The 24,237-nt window shown below is 33.8% G+C and overlaps 1 protein-coding gene across 1 annotated transcript; it reads right to left on the minus strand.

The window, feature by feature from the left end:
• Positions 1-216: 216 nt before the first annotated feature.
• LOC105158221 (ADP-ribosylation factor GTPase-activating protein AGD1) lies at positions 217-23,786 on the minus strand. The gene is made up of 19 exons (XM_011074890.3): positions 23,298-23,786; positions 18,394-18,470; positions 13,064-13,164; positions 12,102-12,172; positions 11,400-11,462; positions 10,470-10,514; positions 9,723-9,788; positions 9,582-9,629; positions 9,385-9,480; positions 9,255-9,296; positions 7,140-7,355; positions 6,916-7,047; positions 6,584-6,817; positions 6,354-6,440; positions 5,936-6,250; positions 3,394-3,539; positions 3,218-3,308; positions 1,521-1,999; positions 217-774 (listed from the first exon to the last, which is right to left on the minus strand). The coding sequence occupies exons 1-19, from the start codon at positions 23,355-23,357 to the stop codon at positions 660-662; spliced, it is 2,484 nt and encodes an 827-aa protein (XP_011073192.1). The 5' UTR covers positions 23,358-23,786; the 3' UTR covers positions 217-659.
• Positions 23,787-24,237: the final 451 nt, after the last annotated feature.

The raw sequence follows: 24,237 nt of genomic DNA on the forward strand, positions 1-24,237 counted from the left end.
GAGACGAAGTGGAATTATTGATCATACAAACCAAAAATGGATCTATTTCATGATTATGAAAAGAACATGACAATTGGAATTTGCTAAAGATTAATCTCCTCAGTGTAGGAGAAATTATGGGTTCAAATGCAGATTCCCCCAACCGCATCGCATTGCACCATAACAGGAGACACACAAGAAGAAAAGAGGAAAAAGAGACAATAGAAAGACCCGAAATACCTAAAAATAATATCTTGTCATCATTTGAGTTTATGGCCAAAATAATATCTTTCCGTTTAATGATAAAATAATTTAGCAGTCATGTACAACATAGAATTGCAATTGCCTACTCTACATTATCTGAAATGTCAGGAATTTAAATAAAGGCGCATCTTAAATATGGCCTCAAGTCTCTTGTACCATAAAAACAGTAATCTCCCAGGGTCGAACAAAGCATGATCAGCAAGTGGGCTATCACTTTATCTCTTCACCCTCCGGGAGATCCCTAAGAAACAAAATCATTTAGTTTCTCAACACCTCAATTCATAATGTCGGTGTGGTGAAGAATCGTCCCTTTCTGGTAGAAAGACCTGTGGGGTCATGCACCAAGCTAATCAGCCAACCCCAACTGAATTAAGCTCTGCTCTTCGGTATATGTAACTTGATTTTCGCAAATAATGCTATCTATTTGCATGTTTCATGAGAGCAAGGAGCTCGACATCATCAATGGCTGATTCTGCAAGAAGCTGAAAAGGAGTTCTACCTTCATTGTCAGCTGCTTCTGGATTGGCTCCCCTGTATAAATTATGACTAGTGCAGTTACTAAACGATGAAATACATTGTCTTAGCCTCAGATGGTACAGGTTAACGTCAAGAAATTAATGTACAAAATGTCTATGTGCAGGACCATTGGTTACATAAGTGATTAATGATGGTGCTGTTACGCCATTATGTGATACTATCTTGTACAGACTCTTCGACCCAACAGCACAAGCCCAGATTTCTCAGACGTAGAACAATTATAATCATGATTTCTTAAGAGCTGTTTCTAGTTGTTTCTTGAAGCAAGTGAACTAGCATGAATTGTAGAATCTTGCAAAGTAGACACCGTACTAAAACAATCGCCTCAGAAAAACAATCTTAACAACTGCTAATTATAGTTCACTCCGGCAAAATCTAGCCACTGGATTATTTACATCTGTCTTAGAATATTAGTTATCTATGAAAAAGGATGCTATTAACCATAAACTACTGTGGAAGACTCTTTAAATACTAAAACTACTGAAGCATAACCAGGTAGTTGCCACGTGCATCGGAAATTTGGTCAGGTAAAATTTCTGGAACTCAAACACAATATGCTGATGAAAAATAGTAAATCAATAAAGATGGCTAGGAACCAGTTTAAATGGTCATCCTAAGGAATAGACTAAATAAATTGTTCAAAAATAACTTGAGAGGCAAATGAACTCCATTATAAGGACAAGGAACAACAAAATGTTCATGGAAAAGCTACAGAGAGGGGCAGCGAGGCGAAACATTACCTGGCAACTAACAGTTTAGCAATTCCAGTTCTGCCCCTTATAATGCTATGATGTAGCGGTGTATAACCCCTTGCGTCACGAAAATTGATGTTTGCCCCATGCTGCAGGAGAAGTTCTACCATGCCAATATCAGCAGTTTGACAGGCAAGGTGAAGCAAGGAACAACCATTATAAATCTCGTCAACAAAAGGGTTCTTGTCATCTTCTTGTGAGCCCAAGGACTTTGATGTACTAACATCTATACCATGAAAGTTCTCGTCAGGATTTGCTTTCTCATGCAATCTCATCACATTGGCTAAAGTTAATGATGCAACAGGTGATGCTTGACCATGAACTGCATTAACATCTGCTTCCCACATGACTAAAAGGCGGTACACTGCTTTCTTGTCATTCATACGGACACTTTCCCACAGCTGTTCAGCAACTGAAAGAAGATGCTGACTGTCCTTTATTTTGTGAACAAAATGTTTTTCTGCATACTGGAGTTAATAGAGCTTTAAGTTTAGGTTGCATAATTAGAAGCCAAATTCAGTTAAATTATAATGGACCTGTTATACTATTATATCAGTTAAATAATTTTAACTGCTAATGAGTAATAAAGCGAAACTTTTGTTGGTCAGGAACCACTAAAGAGGAAGAAAACCACATCACAAGACCAATCTGATGTGGCAGGTGCCACAAAGACCTCAATAAGGTATGCTGAAAGACTAAAAGAAGAAGAAATTTGTCCCTCCGCTTCTTTCTTGAGATTCAAATATGTTATTTCAAACTGGTGCCTGCCAATACCATAAATAATACAAAAGCCAAGCTAATTCATATCATAAAAGTATCTAATTCGACTAAGTCACTAAAAGGAGCCAAATTCCTTCTTTCCCTTATTGCTATTTATAAAAATAAATTCTGGTGGTTGTATACATTAACTTCAATTTATCTACCTGCATATAGGTTAATACTACAGTTAAATCTTGATACTTGGCATTTAACCTTGCGCAAATGAAAAAGTAAATAAATAAATAAACCTCACTCATTAACCAAAAGTATGTAAAGATCATTCTCCAAATCCCCAAGAGAATATTTGGTCAACAAAAGAGATCTACCACAAATGTGGAAGATGGGAACTCAGCAGTAGTTACACCGAGAAAAAAGAAGATACATGTTATTGCATTGCAGAAGGACACAGTAAAGAAGGAGTGAGTTTGCAAATAACATAGCAAGTAGGAAGGAGTGAGATCTTATATACTAGGTCTATGGTCTAATTTGATGACACATTCTACTTCCTTACAATTGAACCTAGAAAACTAGATCTCTCAGTATCTCTCTGATCGTTTCTAGGCATTCAGCATTTTTTTTTGTGCAAAGAGAAAGCCCAAAGTGGTAGTAGGACAACTCAAAAACAAGTCATAATTTGCAATCATCAAAAGAGCATACTGCTGCTAACATGGTCTGTGAATGATTGCAGGACCTATTTACAAGCATTTTCCTCTTTCCTTTTTGTTTGAGTGGTGGTTGAGAGGGAGGTGGGCGGAAGGGGCGCCGCTTAAATAAGGAAGATAAAGATATATATATATATATGCGCGTGTGTGTATGTATAGCCAGTTTATCAAACCCTCCTTAATTACCCGGCACCAATACTCTGAATTTCAAAATGGATAGAAAAACTGCAAAAGAAACTAAATCCCATTTACTTGGAGCAATACCTTTGCATGAATGAACTTCTCCTTGACCGATATATGATCATTGTGATGTGGTTTGGAAAAAAACTGTTTGTGTTTATCAGATTCAAAAGTCCTACAGTGTAAAAGTTATAATTGTCATTAACAAATTATTAAATATGCAAGAACGCTGCAGTAACCTGTATGACTGCATTTTTTACCGTATTGGTATTTCATCTGCCTGAACAGTTCTACTTGCTCGCAAGACTCCTTCCCATACTGAGTTGACAAAGACATTACCCAGTGCCTGAAACAAAGCAATGACAGAAGGTTCCCACGCTTTCACATCAAGTGTTAACGATCTTACCTGCATTGGGAGTTAAGACGGAGGCTGTGAGATCAGCAATCAGTCAACATAATATCACACGCTTGTACAGATATTCTATATAAATACTTCCAAATATGCAGGCATTCCCAATCAACTTCATGGATACTCATTTAGTATTAACAAAATGGCTCTATGGAGGAGACAAAAGTGGTTAAAGAAGCATTGAAATGGGATGCCCTTTCCACAAACTTCAAAAGTTGCTTGGCCAATAATTACACAAGGCAAAACATTGGCCCTCATTCTAAGGAAAAACCTAGTTTGTTAATCAAGTCTGTTTTGGATAAAATGTGTGGAAGAAACTTCTATACTTGGTACCATGTATTCGTAGCATCCTAAACAGTAAGCTGGTTGTTCAGCTGGAGATTGAGAATGTTAATTGTACTGAGCATAATCTAGCAAAAACTCAAGGTTTTATTTGGTGAATACTAGTTTTTCAACAAGCAATAAATATTTATATGCCCTTGCACCAGCAAAGTCCTATAGGACACTTCCATTTTCCTTTCTATTGTCTTGAATAATGTAATTAGATGCCAATTAGCATGTGAGAACAAAGAGAATCTGAGAAGAAAATCCAAATTCAAAGCGGAAGAACAATAGCAAGAAAAGCACAAAGAAAAGTATTTCTGTCAATAAAATCATCATACAGTTGTTATCACATATGTAGCCACACCCTCTATAACAATAAACACAAAATTGTACTTATAAATGCGTTCATAGCAGAAAATTTTGCAAGTGATTCCCCAAAAACGAACAAGTAAAAGAGAAAAAATTGGGTATGGATAATTTGGACCTTCAGAATCTTCCAGTTTAGTGTGCAAGTATATTAACCTCAAAAACTTATTTCTGGTAAGAATTTGATTCATGTCCATTTGAAATAGATATTCAGCATAACAAGGATTTAAGTGGGCCCAAAACTCCCCTCCGTGTCTGGCAAGAACATGAAAATGACCCAGTGAATAAGGCCTCAAACTTGATATTCAGAAAGGACTGTTCATTGGCTCAAGATGCAAGGATACAATATGACACACGAGTTTCCACTGCTTAAACCTATTCAGTACTGCAATTCGCTTAATTTCATGAAGTTTGTAAAAGTCCCAACGCAGCATGACTTTTCTCCTTTGCAGTCGATGTGCGACTTTCACAAGTTTGAACAATTACCGACTAAAACTGCTCGGATTTAGTCTCGGCACCCGTGTTATACAGGTCAGAAGTGCTACTCTGCAAGTGTATGGCAATCTCTGCTGCCGGAGAACTATCTCTAAGATCCAAATGGACAATGGTTTGACCCTCAATCATTATGTGCACTAAGGACATCAGGCATAGGGAAGATTGCTAGACCCCAACATTGTCCTACATTAGTTGGTAGACTAAGGTGTGATACCCACGAGTACCAACGCAGCATAAGCAAACAATTAACTGTATTCCTATGAATGTGAGAACTCATGAATTCTCACCCTAGCAAGTCTAGGGTGTGAATAATAAAATTGGAATAGCTGCCATTTAAAAGTGTGAGCAAGTATTATTACTAATTCCATGCACTGTGGTTGAAACTTGAAAACTCGTGAACCTATAACCACTTCTAGCATCCCGAGTCCTTGGCTGATTCAACCCTGTACCTTTTGGGCCACAACAAGGAAATTAAGGATTAAATAGGGGGAGATCGATAACTCAATCCACCACTTGAACCACCTGAGATGCACTAGAAGCTGGAATTATGGTATTTCATTGCTAAAGGTCACACGAGCATTCTGGGTTATCTATTGGTTTAGAGAATTTCACAGGGTTAACGTGGGTCTTTGGGTGTATATTGGGTGTATGTTTGCATTCACTGGAGATAACATCAAGTGTTTCGATTATCTCTACTGAAATAAGATAATATGAGAACTGGTGTTTTCATTAAACTTCTTGAACAAAAACATATTGCATATAGTATGGTTCAAAAGTGATACTCTGTTCTTATACTTCAGTTTTCATCTTCTCTAGCATGCACAGTCACAAATCTTGATGTTGCATTTTGAACTTAGAAAGGATTTAAGCTATACTTCAATTGGCTCAAATATTAGGTGGGCTTGAGATCCACAAAAAATGATTGAAAAAAGTAGATCAAAGCAAGGGCAAAGCATTTGGAATGCATAGTAACTAAACGTTATGCAAGCAACATAATGAATTTACTACTATGGGTTTTCAAACCTTAGTTCCCGAATCATTCAATCCAAAAAATCACCCCAACTCCATCCCCCCAACCCTTGCTCCTATGAATGTATACCTAAAAGAAAAGGAAAAAAATATTTGAAGACTAATAAATGAAGAAATGGAACCAAAAAGCATGCACTTGAAGAAGAATTTATGCTATTAGGAAACTGCTAACAACTTGCCTTTGATATATGCACACCAAGATTCCGATGAATGCCAGAGCATTCGATGCATATAAGAATTCCAAGATTCAAGGAAGCCCAATCTGGTTCAGGGGCACCACAGTCAGCGCATTTATCATTTCCAGGCAACTTCTTCAATGCATCCATTGGCTTCTCGTTATTCAAGTTGCACTGAAGCTGTAGGGAACTTCTGCTTACCCGAATTATATTTCTACTATTATGATCTTTGTCTGATGGATTATATTCGTGGATGGTCCTTGGGTTGCAATCAGGACTTCCAAAGGAACTATTTTCACTAGCAGGGCTAAAACAAAACTGCTGACATACAATAATCATGATCAGAAACAATGACAAATCAATCCCAAAAACAAAAAATGGAAAGAGAATTCATCAATCCAACTCTCTACTTATTGTTTACCCTCTCAGGTGCTTGTGAACTCAACAAAGAAGTGATAACTCCCGTTATTTTTTCAATCCAGTCCATTTGATCTGCTGCGCTTTCTGCCTGTGTCAGAAAGATATTATCAAATATGTGGAGCACTATGGTAGTATAGATTCACACCACTAGTATAAAGTAACAATAATCCATCTTCACTGAGAAATTTATTAGAAAGACTTAATACTGAAAGATCTAGTGTACCAGAGTACCTGTAAAGTGTAGTTTTTCGTAGGTGAAATAATCCTAAAGCAAAATCTCAGATCAGACTGCTCTGCATCAACTTTTATGGTCGATGTAAGCAGGTTCACTGTGTGACGTGCAACAGATTTTTCATCATGCACACCACCATGGTAATGAGATGAAAGCCACCGACTCAACAGCCCAGAACCTTGTTCAGAGGAAGCGTTTCTATGCGAGGGAATCGGACCGCTTGTTCCATGGAACTGTGCCCAATGATTTAGTTAGCAAAGAATGGCATATAAAACAATGGCAGTAACACAAAATTGATAGCATCTAGTTTGTTTCTTATCCCATGACTTACTGTTGGCCTGCTCCACTGCTTGCGATAATAGTATAGCATTCCCCGGCTGTCAAGAACAAAAAATCTTCTCTTCCAGTCACCTCTCAAATTGGAGGAACGTTTAGAGAGATATCCTTGTTTAATAGTTTGTACCTAAACTATTGAAGTCTTAGTTACACACCTTAAAGTTGGGTGCTGAGAGTAAAAACATAGTTAAAGATCTAGCGTATTGTCATAAGCTGTACCTTTCCCTCTGTAGAGGAATGCATCACGGCCTCTATCAATTTATTGGAACTTCTGGCAAAAGGTTTTACGGAATCTCCACTTTGAGAACCATGATCTCTACTGAAAGACCGTCGATTCTCATGATCAACCTGTCTTATGTACTCATGCATCCGTCCATTAAGAGCTGACTGCTCATAGTTGGAATGCTGTCTGGCCTGTTGTGCATAAGCCAAGACCTGCAGTAGATCAAGATCGGACAGAATTACGGATCATCAACAGAAAATAAAGATTTCTTAAGCACTTACTTATATAAAGTTGAATTGAGATGCCTCTCAAAAAAAGTTGAATTGAGATCAATTTATTGGAGTAGTTCACATTTCCACAAAAGGGAGAAATGATATCTATACCAGTACAAGCTAAACTTAAAATGACTCTCATAATGCAAGAGAATGCATTTGAAAGAGCATTTTTTATGGCTCTTACATCCAATGCCAAACCATAAATATAAGGGTTAATTATATTTACTGCTCATGGCCTTTGGTGCAATTTCACAAAACCACCCATTCCTTTTGCACAATTACACAAAAAAACGTCAATAAGCAAAGCGTCCAGAAGATATAAAATGACTTATTTGCCCCTCTTGTGAAAGCCTAAGAAAAAAACCAAGTAAAAATAAACTAGGTGTATGGACTATTTTACCCTTTGTTCAAAATTTAAAATAAACTAGGGCCGGAGTGGAGGGGACGGGGGATGCGGGCTAGCTGGCGGTGGGTGAAGTAAGAAGGGAAGGGCTGTGTTTCTTTTTTCCTTTTGATAATTAATTATAACAATTTAGTGCAATTATACACAATCAGTTATAATTTCTTAAATATTTATTAAATAAAACACTATTTATTGATTCTAATAAATATTTATTATAAATTAAATATTAGAGTATATCGAGTAATAAATACTAATTAAAAAATAAAAAATTCTTTTAATTTCAAATATTTATAATAATTTGTACAAGTTGAGATCATTTTGAAATTGAAATTATAATCTAGAAATTAATTTTATTGACATATAAATATAATTCCATATTTTAATTATTAAAAGGTGTAATATTATATAGAGGTTATATAAAAAAAAAGTTAGTAAAATAGGAATATAGGATAGCTATGCTCATTTAAAACTTATTAATTAATATAAAAATTTCAATTTGAAATTTTGTCAAGAGTAAAAAGTACAATGTTATGAAATGTAGATTTAAATTAAAAATTGGTATAATAAATAAAAAACTATATGGATCATATTGCTATTCCCTAGGACATTATTTTGACACCCGCTCTCAAGTTTTCTAATTACAAAAACAACCCTTGAGGACATTATGCTCCATAAAAAATCTGATAAACCTAAGACCAAGTCAACAAGGACATTATGGCTGTCATAAGGTTTTTCCACACTTGAAAATGAGGGAGGAGGTTCAGACTACGATGTTGACGTTTATGTTGGTATATGCGGAATCATGCAAAACAGGAGGTGATTTGCATAAATACACCATTGATAAGTGGGTGTTGCGGTAATTATCTCTAAATATAATGTTGAACATAACTTTATCACACGCCTACCTGCAAAGATAGCCTTGAGAAAATAAGGTAACGCAAAAGCTTCCAATAACCTACTTGCATTGATAATTTGCCATAAAAAAGAATGTAATGCAGGATACGGGGAATTTGCTGATAAAGTCACCTATGATACTTTAATGGGGGGCTGGTTTTTCTAGAGCTCTTTGTATTTATCTTTTGAGTAATACTCATGCATAATAGCTTTTCTTACTCTCCAACAAAAAAAGACTAGGAATGATGTCCAAACTTAAGATTAGTAAAGTATCCAATTTACTATTGCTACTTCCAGTATCAAGTCTCAATTGCTAACTGTTCAAAATCTGACTGAAGTATTCTGTACAGTGTCTAAGGAAAATTAACGATGTCAAATAATGTGTTTCTCTTAAAAATGTGCCACTCTGTCTCTACATTTATTTTGCTATCACTTTATCTTCAATATGTCCATGGAAATCTCTGTATTACTCGGGACAAATAAGAAAAGATATGTTGACAAATGGTGCAATTAATGCTAAGAATAAAAAAACAAAGCACCTGATTAATATAAGGTTCCATTTGATGCAATAGCTCGTATCCCTGGCATGATGAGGAGCTTCAAAACCATCATATAAGCAGGACTACAAAATTCTGTAAATAAATATGAGACTTTCATCATACAACAAACCTGCTTGAAATAACGAAGATGAGCATCCATTGTATTGCCAACAGCCTCTAAAAACTCAAACCTTTTCTTTGCCTCAACAGCAGAGAGGGCGCTAACCTAAATAATCCAATTATTCAATATCTTGCCACTACCCAACTGAACACTTCAATAATATTATGTCACAAGGTAAGTTGAATAGAAGGCTAAGATCAACAAACCAGATTAAAGCGTGTTTGCTCAAAAGTTGATCTTGCATTGTGAAGCTCCTGGAAGGTCTCTCTACCAAATTAGAATTTATAACATTGATGGTTACTCATGACAACTATCTGAACAGTTAGAGTCACTTGAGAACAGTATACCTCCTCTAGGGCAGTAGCTATCTCCAACCTTGTACTTTTCCTCAAGGACAGAAACTTTTCACGAACCTGGAATGCAATGGTTAATTAGTCCAACTTTCTTGGACGCCAGAATGCTGTATGAATCTGAACCAACAGGGACTCAATGAAATACGAGGAAAATCTCTTGACTCATTCTAAAGTTTAAAAGAGGAGTATACATATTGGCAACTCCTGCAGTTCTATGCCCTATATGATTTTAGGTTAAGGAATGTGTTGTGATTAAAAACCATTTTTTAAGGCAATTGCCGCTATTTAAGCTTCATATTTGGTAATTCTTTCAACAGAAGGAAGCATGCTTGTGCATCTACAACTATTTACTTTAGGGCAAGAATACAGACAGTTGGTATAACTGCAAGGGATGCAAATAGCTCTTCTTTTTAGGTGTCAACTCTAGTGATGCATCTGCAAATAACTAATTTATCACTTATTTGCCTTTAAAGTGTTCCGTTCAGAAGTTTCTGTAAGTAATTTCCCTTATTTCGTTCTTTATGAGCATCTCCATCATATACTGTTCCGTCTGATATGGGGATTCAGACCATTGAGACTGTGGCTCTATTTGGTGGAAATAACTTAGGCCACCCAGACTGTATGAAGCTAAAAAATGATCAAAATCAGAAAATCTTAGTAATGCTAGGATGACAAGAAACATCAGTACAAATGTCAGTATGAAGCTTAATACCGCTGAATTGGTGATATATATGATCCTACCTGGTCATAAACAACACTGGCTTTGTCAAAGCGCTTGTGGGCATCCTGCATGTTATAACAATTTTTGAGATGTGAGATATAAAATCATCGGACTTAAAGAAAATGGGAAGTAAGCAAAAGGAGAGCGAAAAGTTTATTGCACCAACCAAAACCTAGTTAAAAACTTCCTCTCATCCAATGTGGAAACTATAATCTTGTTGGACGCATGTTCTTGCCACAATCTAAGACCACAATTACATCATCTCTAACATTGCCATTCTTCAGATTCTGTCCGTTTGACTTGAGAAATTACCTCAAATCTATCAAGTTCAACCCAGAAACCTGGTTGTCAACCACTTTCCCATGCTTATAAGTTGTTGACGATTTTCATCTTATTTCATGTGGAGTGGGACACCAGGCCTATTTCACCATTTGAGGGATCCAACTCCAAGCATTAAAACACTAAAGTTGTTTATCAGTTTCTATTTCCATAATTAGCCATTTTATTTTATGCACTAAATGAATTTCAAATTTGAAAAAGATTTTCAGCCGGGAAGTATAGCAGGCAGTGAATAACTTAAATGAAATTCTAAATTTGAAAGGGATCTTCAATTTTGAAGAATCTAAGATACAAAATTATTCATATTTTCAACGGGTAAATAACAACTACGTTCCCTGAGGTTTGACATAATTATGAATACCCCCTCGTTATTTGAAATATTGTAGTTTCAGACATATAGACAACAATTTAAATGACCAATTATAAACCTATATTCTAGTTTCAGACATATACACAACAATTTAAATCATGTTTAAGCATTAAACTGAAAATGCCATCAGTTACTAAAGATTCTCCCAGTTATTGGTGATGCACCAAAATCATGGTCATATGATAAATTGGAGAGCTACGGAAAACTAAAACAGGCAGAACAAAAATGCCATGAAAATTACCTTGACATCTTGAAGATCAGTGTTAGCAAAGTGTAAAAGTTTGTCATCTAGCACATGCTCTACCTGAGGGATACAAGTAAGGAATGTTAGTACAAAGAAGTGACTTACAGATATAAAGCTATCATGCTAAAAGTTAAAATCAGATCAAGCAAATAGTTTGAGAAGAACAAGAAACAGAAACTCTATCATCTCAAGCAACAATGGTTATATGAAGGTGCCACCAGATTGCCAGAGCTAGCAATAATTTTCTGAAACTTTAATACACACGAGGAAGGTGAATAATGAATAAACTGGCAAGTAATACCCAATATATGAGTACTCCATGTGCAGTGCATTGTCATTTCACATAATAGGTGCAGTATATTTAATGGACTGCAAACAAGCAGAATTAACAAGGAAGTGTTACTACATAAACATACGCGATGAAGACAATCAAGGTATTAGTTGAAAAATAGCTCAGAAATGGATGCTAAAAAGTTCGAAATCCATTTCTAACTTGAAATTATCTATACTTGTTCAATTAATTTGTCATTATGGATTGACATGCTTAGTTCCTAAATCCTTAATTCAAATGCTACCTAAATATTTCAATTAAGAATACTGTATGATATTTTAAAATATAGTATCAGAGGTAAAGAAGAAATACTATTGCACTGCGTTGGAATAAGTATTAGAGTAATAGCAACAGAGAGAAAGTTCCACCTGTGACCGAAGAATTTCCTTGTAAGTTCCAATTTCTCGCAGTGCAATCGCAAATTTTGCCATATCAGGGCCTAAAAGCAAAAGCAGACTTAGTCGGCATCTACAACAAAAACTTGTATCTAAAAAATTTACAAAATTGTTGTGTAAGACAACTATATTTAATTATTTTCTTTTGTGTCTAAACACGGGTAACAGGCAATTTCTTTTGTAGTTCATGCCTGTAGAATAGGATCTTTGAAGGATTGATTCTGGTTAGATCACATGATGTATCTAGCTACCAAAACCAAAAACTTACTGCTTCTATATAAACTAAATTTTATAGTTGCCTGTTTCAAAGCAAAGCCCAGATCCAAAGCTGAGCCTAGCTCCAAAACAAGAAATCCCCACCCTCACACCTAGACTAACACACTATCACAGGGCTATTTTTCTTATACCTGGTGAAATCATATCTTGGGTCATAGAAGTTCTGTATCCTTCTAGGGCAAGAATTTGCAGTGTTCTCTAGCGAAATGGGATGTGTTACTCACACAAAAAGTTTTGACTTTTTCGTTGTTCTTCGGCAGCAATTTTGGATAGATATTCTTCGCGAAGCAAGTTTCTAGTCAAGTTAAAAGTTCGGAAAAATTGAAGAGCCAGAGCATTCTGAAAGATCATTTTGGCCGCTCAACATATGAGGACTAGGTTTACTAAGTGCATATATATCAGATGTTAAACGATGTCAAGGCATAAACTTTCTTACTGAAAGAATTAAAGATCCAGAAAGAAAGCTATTGATCAAGTCAATTACTCAGCGGAAGCTGTGGAAAAAGCTCTATATGTTGTGTGCTATTGCAAGTATGTTTCCTATGCCCACGCATACATTCAAGGCTCAACTCCAGGGGGGGAGGGGGAATAAACTTTAGTACCCAGACCCGCACATTGAGATGGAAGAGAATAAAGATGTGTCAGAAAATTATTTATACCTCCAAATGCTACAGATATTGGATCATTATGTCCTCCTGCAAAAGTTTCAAGGGCGCTTGCAAAAGCAATATCTCTGTCATATGCCTCTCCAAGCCCATCTCTGTCAACCCAAACCAGAGAAAAGAGGGTGATTATGACGGGTGTTGCAAGAAGCAACTACAAAAAAAATTTATCATCCTTTTTGTATATTCAATAGCTTGGAATTTCCCAACAAAGTGAATAAAAGCAGAGGAAAAAAAGTTCATGCAACACTCCCTTTCTTGTCAGGAACAAATCACGGTGAAGCAACACTTGTTATGTAAACTAAGTCGTATATTCATATTCAGTCAATGACGCAGATGAAGAACCATATATTGGACACCGGAAAAAGAAGACAACATTGAAATTAAGAGGAGTATGCTGATGCTATGCCTGTAGCTCTTGCTAGAAATAAATTAGGAGGAATAGACCAATATCCTTGAAGCAAATTTAGACTGCAGCTAAATAACGTAAAACCCCAAAAGAAAAGTTGGCAACAAGAAGAAGCCAGAAACTCTTCTAGTAAGACATCAGTTTAAAGTCAGGTTTATCTAGCGACTTCTTTGTAAAGTCTTTATGTCTTATCTTCGGTCACAAGAGACATGCAAACACCCAACAGAGATGTTATCCTAGGAGAGGAAACCTACCTCCACATACCACAAATAGCAGGAGAGGTCAAGATGCAAGAACAAATGAATAATTGGATGAAGCAGCGAAATCTATACTATATATAAAATTATGATGTGTTTGTTGTGAAAAGACGTTTATATACTTAAAGAATGTTTTAAATAATAAATTAAAATTAGTTATAGAAGACAAAATTTTATCAAAGGACGACTATTGAAGAGTCCTAATTCTTCTAAACGACTTGGACATTAATAATAAATATATCCAACTAAAAATAAATAGATAGGCAAATAATATTTCTACATGATTAGTTTTTAGAAGTCACTTATAAATATTCTAAATATTAATTTAGGCACAGTAGAATTTAAAATGAATTGCATTAGAATAATATATAAAATACTAATATAAGCTTCAAAAATTAAATATATATATATATATGAAAATATTATAAAATTTTAAATAAAAATTATCAATCTTGTTAACTTAGAAATGCTTTTGAAAAATTTAAAATGGGTGACTTCTAACTAATCATAATTTTAGAACGACGTATATTTTTAGTCCCATATGTTAGGGTCTTTTTTAATTTAGTCTTATTTATTACGTTTTCTCATATTGCATCCTTTAAGTTGAAAATTTCTCAATTTCAGTCGCCACATGCATTTTTCGGCCAATTATTAGAGGAGTCATTAGCATTTCCATACATTTTTTTGTTAATTATTGGGGCCTTTTCAATTTAGTCCCATTTATTGTGATTTTCTCACTTGCATCCGTTAAGTTGGAAACTTTGTCAATGTTACTTTAACATTTTAATTTCGTATATTTTCTACATTTTTCATTAATTAAAATACATGTGAGAACTAACATTGAGAAAATTTTCAATTTATGAGATGCAATTTTACCATAAAATAGTAACAAATGGGCTAAATTGAAAAAAACTCTAACATATGAGAGATAAAATATGATTTTCCTGGATTTTATTTTAATATCAATGGTAGAAATTTATTTTGAAATTGTACTTTAATTCACATACTTTTGATTTTTATCATAATATACTAGAGGAAAAATAATACTGATAAGTGCAATTTATCTTTAAATATGTTATATTTATATATGTATATATATATTCACACACATTAGTAATCACATAACCGCATCAATATTGTATCATACTAACGTTTCACATAATATATATTTATAGTTACAAAATTTTACTCGTTATTAGAATATATTAGTTTTCAACTTCTCATCAAGGAAACAAATAATCCAAAAATAAAATATAACAGATTCAGTCAATGAAAAAAAGCATTGTCTAAATTGACTATTTTGCCCTTAGAAGATACATACCAAGGAATTATCCCCATCATAATATATCACAAGGAGTGTTGTGCAGAAAAATTTTAATTTAAATCGAGTTTGGTCAAACATAAACCAATTACACGGTATATATAATACATTTGTCATGTAATTGGTGTATAATTTAAGATGAATGATCCATTGCATGGAAAATAATCATATTCATTATATGATCTATTGTATTGTATTGTATTTAAATAAAACTTTTTTTTATTGTACATGTATACAAATTTGAGTTTTTGAATGTGAACAAATCATCATTCTATGTATCTAATTTTCCGTGTTTGTAGTGGCACTAACTCCAAGCCGGCAACTTACAAATTTAGGGATAAAAGTGAGAAAAAAAAAATCTAAACTTATCATTTTACCCTCAATTATAATATGATCAGATGGATCAATTTGAGACAAAGCTAAAGTTTAAGAATGTTAATGTCAAGAAATGAACTTGAGAAATTAAAGTGATTCTAGATAAAAACTTAAGGAATCAATTATAATATTTAATTCTAACAAAGAAGAAAAATATATGGTACTTCTAATTCCTCTAAACTACTTAGAAGATGAATGATATATCTAACTAAAAGATAAATAGGCAAATAATAGTTTAACATGCTTAATTTGCTAGGAAATATCTTAAATATTTATTAAAAGAAAAAATGAATTACTAGGGCACAGTAAAATTTAAAATGAATAACATGTGAGTAACATGTAAATACTAATCTAAACTTCAAAAATTAAAAATATAATATAGAATAAATATCCTCAATTTTATTTAGTTAAAAGTATTGTTGAAAAGTTTAAATCAAGTGGTTTCCGACTAATTACTTTTATTTAAATATTAATGAGTAAAAGTTATTTTGATATCTAAATTTTAGCATTACTATCAAATTGACACATGAATTTTTGCAAATAATCAATTGATACCCAAGTTTTTTCATAAATATCAAACTGATACATGAGTTTTTGTTAATACTTGGATTGATAATTGAGTTTCTTCATAATTGTCGAATAGATATCTATGTCTATCTTAAAATATTTTGTAAAGACAAAAATATCCTTTAATCTAAAATTAGTTTCTCTTTTTTCCATTTGAATCAAAATTAGTCCTGAGTATTTATTTATTATGGTACATTCTATGATAATATAAATAACATAATTTAATTATAATAGTAAAAAATATTAGTAAATATCAATATATAAATATTTTGTCTTTATTGACACAAAAAATAAAAATACACTTGATGCAAGCTACTAATTTTATAAATAAAAAATTACACTTAAACTACAAAAGTATAAAATAAATTTTAATTTAATTACTTTAAAATTACAGTATTTAGGAAAAATAGTAGAATAATATAATTTTATTATTATATAAGAATAACATAAAAATTAAATGATAATAAATAATTAGACTGAGAACTGTAATTAAAGTTCACAATTTAAAATAATAAATAAAAATAAAGTCATCTTGATAAGGTAGATAGTTATTAAAAAATAAAATAAAAGAATAGATATAGGAGATGAAATTTTATTTAATTTCTAAAAATTAAAACTTAAAGTAAGATTGGTGAAATTATTTTTTTATTAATTTTTTGTGTACCTTACTATATTTTTTTCCTTAAATTATAATATTTTAGAAATTAAATCCAAAAAATTTCTTTTTGGTCAGAATGTCTATTTTGAAACCATCAGTTCCTACCAAATCTATTAACTGCTAATTTTAGTTATTGAATGAATATTCATATATACTAAACTAATTTACCATTATTCATTGTTATCATTGAAAATTGTTATAATAGTATAATTTATTTAATCATAGGACGACTATATTGTGCTATAAATAAATGGATATATATAAAAATTAAGTTAATTATAAGGGTAATTTTATCATTATAAAATATTCTCAATAAAGATATGCATCTATTGAGTTTTATGTAAAAACTCAAATACCAATTAGCGCATTTATAATAACTCGTCTATCAATTTGATATTTATAAAGAAACTAGGATATCAATTCGATCATTTGCAAAAAATCATATATTAATTTGATAATAATGCTAAAACTCAGATACTAAAATAATTTTCACTCTAATATTAATATTAGATAATTAATTTTTTATTGTAAATTTTTTCCATAATATAATGAACGTATCATTTTGAGAATACTAATAAGTGTATCTAATGATTAAATATAAAATAGTGAGAATTTATTGAGTGTTTATTCTTATTGTAAGAAAACATGCGTACCCTTACTGGCTTATATTATTAATCTTTTATTAAATGGAACTTCTTTTTAAAACAATCCCAAAATAAGGAGCTTTAACTAATTATTTTTATTTTACTATTGAATTTTTTAGTATTATTATTTTTATTTTTATGTTAATTTATTTGATACAAGATAATGAAATATAATCATTAGTGAATACGAAATACAAAATTTTAAATTTGTAAAATATCTTTTATTTAGTAGTATCAATTAAATTTAGAAAGTGAATTACAAATAATAGAAATAAATAGTTCCCTTATCAATTAAAACAATTATTATCAATTTGTTTTAAAAATATAATTGTATTATACTAATTTTTCAATGACAGAAACATAAATAATATGATGAACTTAATATTTTATGACTTACTATAAATATACCTTTAAAAATATATTTATACAAGTGCATCGCATGTCATGCTTCCACTTTAAAACTGCATAGTGTGCTTGTTTCTTGTCCAATATACACAGGCACAGTGGTCAAAACATAGTAAAATCTCAAGTTTCTGCTAGAAGGAGATTTAACAGGAAAACATAGAACACGCAGATGCACATGCACTAGTCCTGACATATTGATTTTTATTAAGAAACACCTATTGCTTATTTGGGATTCATAAAAGTGGGTTAAATATTGACAATGAATATATCATTTTATCTATCTTTCCATCCGTAGTATAAAAGAGAGCTACACTTCTATATGAGCAACAAATGTGCATATACAGAAACAAATACAACGTAACTGTAGGAACTTCTTGCAAGCCACAATATTTTAAATCTAGAAGACCCTTCTATTTCCTGAAAGAATTAAGATCTGATAGTCATCTGCTGGATTTCACTAAGAACATGTATAACACATCATGTCACTCCCCACATGGACAATTCAACACCAGTATAAGATGTCAAGCACAAAAAAACCATGGATTTATTTTAAAACGTAAAAGGCAGTTCGGTATATTTACAAGGGAGGAAAAATTTGTGATACGTCTAAGAGTTTATTGAATAAATCTGATATGTAACTAGTGAACAAAGAAGATATGATGCATGAGAGAGAGCATGGCATAGTACTTACATATATTTTCGGCATCCTTTATGAAACTTAACACTTCTTTCCCTTAATGTCTCAGCACTTTCTTCCATTAATTGGATCTGCTTTGCCAATCAAGGTGATGCACATTAATCAAGATGATATAAATTGTACATGTGATGTGATCTTATTGAGTTAGAGATGTAACCTCAAAGAGCAATGAATAACAATGTATGACACATACTAGCAATTTTTCACGTATAACTACTGGACACCTCAAACTATGGCAAGACACAGAAAATACCTACTATAGTTTACATAATTACATTGATATACCATGTCAATCATGATGTCTTCATCATAGATTCCCCCTTCGACAAAATTCCAGCTCAAAAATAGCTGCGTTTTTCTAAAGGGCTGTGAATTTCCCTTTTATCCCACCATCATTGTTATCAATTTGACTAATTTTAAAACAAATGTGCTTCTATTGAACACATGAGAAAGCATGTGCCTATAGGTCTGGAATGTGACGAAATATCACATATATCATAGGGGGCGTTGTGACTTTTTCAGCTATTCTTCTTACCTTTCTTCAGATTTTTCAGTTTTATTTTTAAATTTTATTTACCTCTCTTTCTTTTTTAAACCTTTTTGTAATGTCGCTTTAACTTTTATTTTTAGCCAATCAAAAAAGTGAATAAAATTTTAACTAATTGTTTCATTATAATATTTTTTGAACTTATAAAAATTAATCAAACATCACACATTAACTCTACGTTTTAACCAATCATCTAACATAAGTACTCATTGGTTAAAGAAGTAATGTAACTATGATCTAAATATATAAACAATCAAGAGATTAAATTTCAAAGAATAAGAAAATGAATACCATTTGTATATTTTCTTCTTTACCTTTATTTTTGACTTTTTCTTGTTCCATTGCCAAGCAACCCGTCTACCCTTAATGTTATCTACCACCCCTTGAAACCACCACCTCCAACTTCAGATAGCCACCTTCTTCTTGAATCTTATCTCATCAGCCACCACCATCCCTCAAACCCCACATCACCCACCCGGCACCCCCAACACAACATATAAAAAGCAAAATCCCACTTCCTGTGCTAAACTAATTTGGCATAAACAAGTACAGGGAGTTAGTTCCTGTCCATTTGTTCAATCTTACTGATGTCATAATTTCAAATGATAATGTGAGGCTATCTGAACATGATTCATGCTATAGGGTTAGTATGTTCACACCCTTTTCTTCAGCTTTCCATATGTTCATGATTCTAATGGTTAGTAAATGTCCTCTGTTAGAAGATATACATTAGTAGATATGATATGATTTGGATATATCTGGCAGAATAGTTATCTTTGTGTTTGTTCCATCTCTATATAGGTAGTTTCTTTCTATTTCATATATACACACCTCTTTTTCCCTTCTCTACTTTTCACATGGTATCAGGCACGAAAATAAAAGAAATATATTCAAATATTTTTTTAAAAAAAAAAATAAGAAGAGAGAGAAAAGGAAAGAAACCATAGTAACCAAACCCTAATCTGTCTACCCATCATAACCGCCCGCCCATCCCCACAGCTCTCTGTCCCACCCCCCCTATTAACTCTGCTCCCGCAGCCGTTGCACCACCTATCGGCCTTTTTCATGCTATGCGTTTGATCGGCAACCACCGCACAACCCTCTTCCCACCACATGGGCTCCTACTCCATGGACTAAGTTATTCTCAAGGTCACTATCTTCCCCATGCTCGGGGTGCTCTTCCTACTGGACCTCGATGTTACACTTATTGTGGTTGAACCAACCACATATCAGGAAAGTGTTGGATTAAGTTTGGTGAGCCAAACTGAGCTACTACAGCTACCGGAGACAGAAAACCTTCTGCATCAAGTGCATCATGTTTTGATATAGTCACCCTCAGGGATGCACAATATGGAAAGCTCATCCATTGTCCCATAGCAAACTCTGTTAACCCCACTTTCTCTTCTTCTCCCTGTGTTTTTATTGCATCTCATAGCGAGTTTGGATGTTAGATTCAGGGGCCATTACCTATATTACTGGTAACAAATCCAACTTCTCTTCCTTGTCTATGTCTTATACCTCATCATCTGTGTGTCTTGTTGACGGTTCTTCCTCTATTTTTAGGTCAATTCCACTAAACATCTTAGCGTTACTAATGTTTTTTTCACCCCTAAAGTTTTTGTTACTCTGCTCTCTATTGGTCAACTCACTAAAGAACACTTTCTTTCCATCCCTAGTGTTTCTTTCAGGATCTTCACACAAAGAGGGTGATTGGTGGTGGACATGAGCATGTTGGTCTCTACTATCTTGACACAAATACATCTATTGGGCTCACACCCTCTTGCGTCCGTCTCACCCTTTCAGTGGCATTATCGCCTTGGTCACCCATCCCTACCTAATCTAAAAAAGGTTTTACCCTTTAACCCACCTATATCTGTCTTAGAATGTGAGCCATGTGAGTTAGGAAAGCACCCTCCTCATGTCGAAAAACGTAGTTCATCTCTTTTTGCTCTAGTCCATTCTGATATTTGGGGCCCTTGTCGGGTGGAATCCATTGCTGGTTTTAGGTATTTTATCACTTTTTGTTGATGATTACTCTCAAATGACTTGGGTCTACTTACTCAAGAATAGATCTCAAGTTCCTAATATCATCACTTCTTTCTACAATGAAATAAAAACCCCATTCTCTACTAATATATGTGTTCTTCGCACAGACAATGCACTATAATTCATCCAGAAGGAGGTCTCCGTGTTTTGTAACTGACATGGCATTACCCACCAAATTTCTGGTCGAATGTAAACATTGCCACCTCCTTGATGTTGCTCAAACCATGATGACTCAAATGAATGTTCCAAAGATTTTTTGGGGGATGTTGTTCTTACTGCTTTCTATCTCGTTAATTGTATGCGGTCAAGGGTTCTTAATGGGGACGTAAAATTTTTTTGCCTTGATAGGCCGCTCTTTAGTGTCCCTCCACGAATCTTTGGTTGTGTATATTTTGTCCATATTACTTCACGTGGGCTTGATAAGCTCTCCTCGGTCTGCATATTTCTTGGTTATTCTCGTACACAAAAAGGGTACCGTTGTTATGATCCTATCTCTCGTTGATCCTTCACATGTGCTGATGTTACCTTCTTTGAGTCCACCACATATTACTCAAAGGGGAGGTTGTTCATCTGGGACTCCTCTTATATCCCTTCCTTTACCCACATACTTGGGGGTGTGTTGCTCAGGGGGAGAATCACCAGCATGTGCACAAATTGAAGAAAGCTATTTATGGGCTCAAACAAAGCCTTAGAGCATGGTTTGATAAATTTAGTCGAGTTGTTACCGACTTTGGTTTTTCTTGGTGCCAAGCAGATCATTTGGTCTTTGTACGTCATAAACAGTCTGGAACCATCCATGTTGATGATATTTTGATTTCCGGTAGTGATGTTGGAGGTGTAGAAGACACTGAGCCACACTTACAAAAGCACTTTGGCATCAAGGACTTGGGACCACCATGGTACTTCTTGGGTATTGAACTTGCTCATAGCAAACAGGGAGTTTCCTTGTCCCAAAGGAAATATGCTTGTGATCTCCTTGAAGAAACTGATAGCTTGGTACTAAACCAGTGGATACTCCTAAGTACTTGAATCGTAGTTAGTGAGTTCTGGACAAACCACGAGCTATTCATTTGGAGGCTGCTCCCCGGATTATAAATATATTAAGGGAGCCCCTCGTAAACGATTGTTGATGACTATGCTGGTGCCAAGAATGATAGAAAGTACTTCTAGGTGCTGGACCTATGTCAGAGGGAATTTAGCGACTTGGCACGCGCAATAAGAAACAAACTATAGTAGCTTGATCTAGTGCAGAAGTTGAATACAGAGTCATGGCGCACACTGCTTGTAAGTACTATGGTTGAAAAATCTACTTGGAAAATTGGGTTTCTCACAAACTGATCATGTGCCCATGTATTGAGACAATGAAGCGGCGTCTATTCACATAGCTAGTAATCCAGTGTTTCAAGAGACTACGAAACATATAGAAGTCATTGTCACTTTGTATACGAGGCGTTCATCAGTAAAACAAATTACACCTTCTTGAGAGCAGAGAGCGGATCTCTTCACTAAAGTTTTAGGGACAAAACAATTCAATAACTTGCATATGCTCCAGCTTGAGGGGGAGTGTTATACATTAGTAGATATGATATGTTATTTGTATATATCTAGTAGAAAAGTTATCTTTGGTGGGGTGTTTGTTTCATCTCTAGACATTGAGGTGGTTTGTTTCTATTTCATATATAAACACCTCTCTTTCCCTTCTCTACTTTTCACAAAACAAACTTTATGTCAGGTCCCAATACCAAAATGAGGAAAAAAGAGTAAATATGTTCATCAGTTATTGTATAGTTAGGCCTATAACTCATTATACACTATTTATTACCTATACTTCAAGAGAAATATTTACTTTTTGTTGTTAAACTAAGTTGGAGTCAGAAAACCATAAAAAAGAACCCTCTTTGGCCATTATCCCCCTACTCAGTAAATCCTCGTGGAACATCTTATAGTTTACCTCTCTTCTATGTCTGTGAATTTGGTTCTTCCAATTCCTTGACATTTTTCTGGTAAAGGTTGCATACCTATTATGCTTTCAACATTATTACATTATAACTTTATCATCCAATTCTAACAATTCTCAGAATATTATAGACCTTCACATTAAAATCCACAAGACTGAAAAGTGGCATCATGAAATTGCAAGAGTTAAAAGAAACCCTACTCCCAGGTAATGTTGAGACACTTTGCAGACTATGAAAGTCATTCAAACATTTAATTATTACCACTAAAATTAAAATCGGTAATATTCCTACTGAGTTCCACACTAGACCGACCTTCAGAATAGATAAGGAGCAGAAAGATAACTAACCTGTTGCCGAAACATCGGCGAATCATCTAATTTCGCGAAATACATCTTTTCCTCCTGCATATACTCCAAATCCTTACACCCTGTTCATCTCATGAATCGTTCTTATTCCTCCCACCCGAACACTTCCAACCCTCAATCTCGAAAAACAAAATTAACAAAATCCCAGACGAATCCTGACAGAAAACTACATTCACACTCCACAATCAGGAAATTCAAGATCACATTTGACCCTCCATGCAAAATCTCGATGCCAAAACCGTCTGAATGAGATCAAATTCCAGGAAAACAAACAAGATAATACAGTAAAAGAAAAAAAAAAGGAAAAATAAATGATGGGTTGTTTCAGAGAGAAAGAACTCGAGACGAAAATGGAGGAGAGGAATGAGGGAATGGATGGGAAATGGGGACCATACTTTACGGTATTTCATGGCTGTCACAAAATATACGGTTCTTGCTGTGTGCATCATTTTCGTCATTAAATGTTGTATGGTATTGTATTGTTTTCCCATTTAACTGTCAGTGCCCGCCAATATCTGTTCTCGGTGCCATGCGCACGCTTATGCTTTGCCTGCCAACTCAATGTTTCTGTTTATAGTTTTTTTTTTTTTTTTTTTTTTGTGAAACATAGATTATCATTACATCATAAATTTAAATTATTTTTTAAAATAATTATTAATTAAAAACAAAAATATTATATCATGATTAATAATATATCTAATAAATTAAATCTAATCAATGTATTTAGACAGCACCTACTATGCAATTAAAACAACATCCCATACATATGGCGAAATTCAAAACTATGCTAAAAGCCTCATTAGCATAAATTTAAGAGACCAACAACTACATCATTAATTTAAGTTGTTAACAACTAATATACGTAAATTATAATTTCAATTATGTACGACTAACCAATAATTGTTATTAAAACAAACCAACA

The sequence above is a fragment of the Sesamum indicum genome, linkage group LG3, assembly GCF_026168435.1.
Source record: "Sesamum indicum cultivar Baizhima isolate 11 linkage group LG3, ASM2616843v1, whole genome shotgun sequence".
NCBI lineage: Eukaryota > Viridiplantae > Streptophyta > Magnoliopsida > Lamiales > Pedaliaceae > Sesamum > Sesamum indicum.

Excerpts from the sequence above, each read along its gene's own strand:
- LOC105158221 (XM_011074890.3), bottom strand. The coding sequence starts at position 23,357 with ATGCAGGAGGAAAAGATGTATTTCGCGAAATTAGATGATTCGCCGATG. Across the intron at positions 9,789-10,469 it reads CCAGTGTTGTTTATGACCAG|GTTCGTGAAAAGTTTCTGTC; the intron begins GTAGGATCATAT and ends ATTGCATTCCAG. Across the intron at positions 7,356-9,254 it reads TGGAACCTTATATTAATCAG|GTCTTGGCTTATGCACAACA; the intron begins GTGCTTTGTTTT and ends GATCTACTGCAG.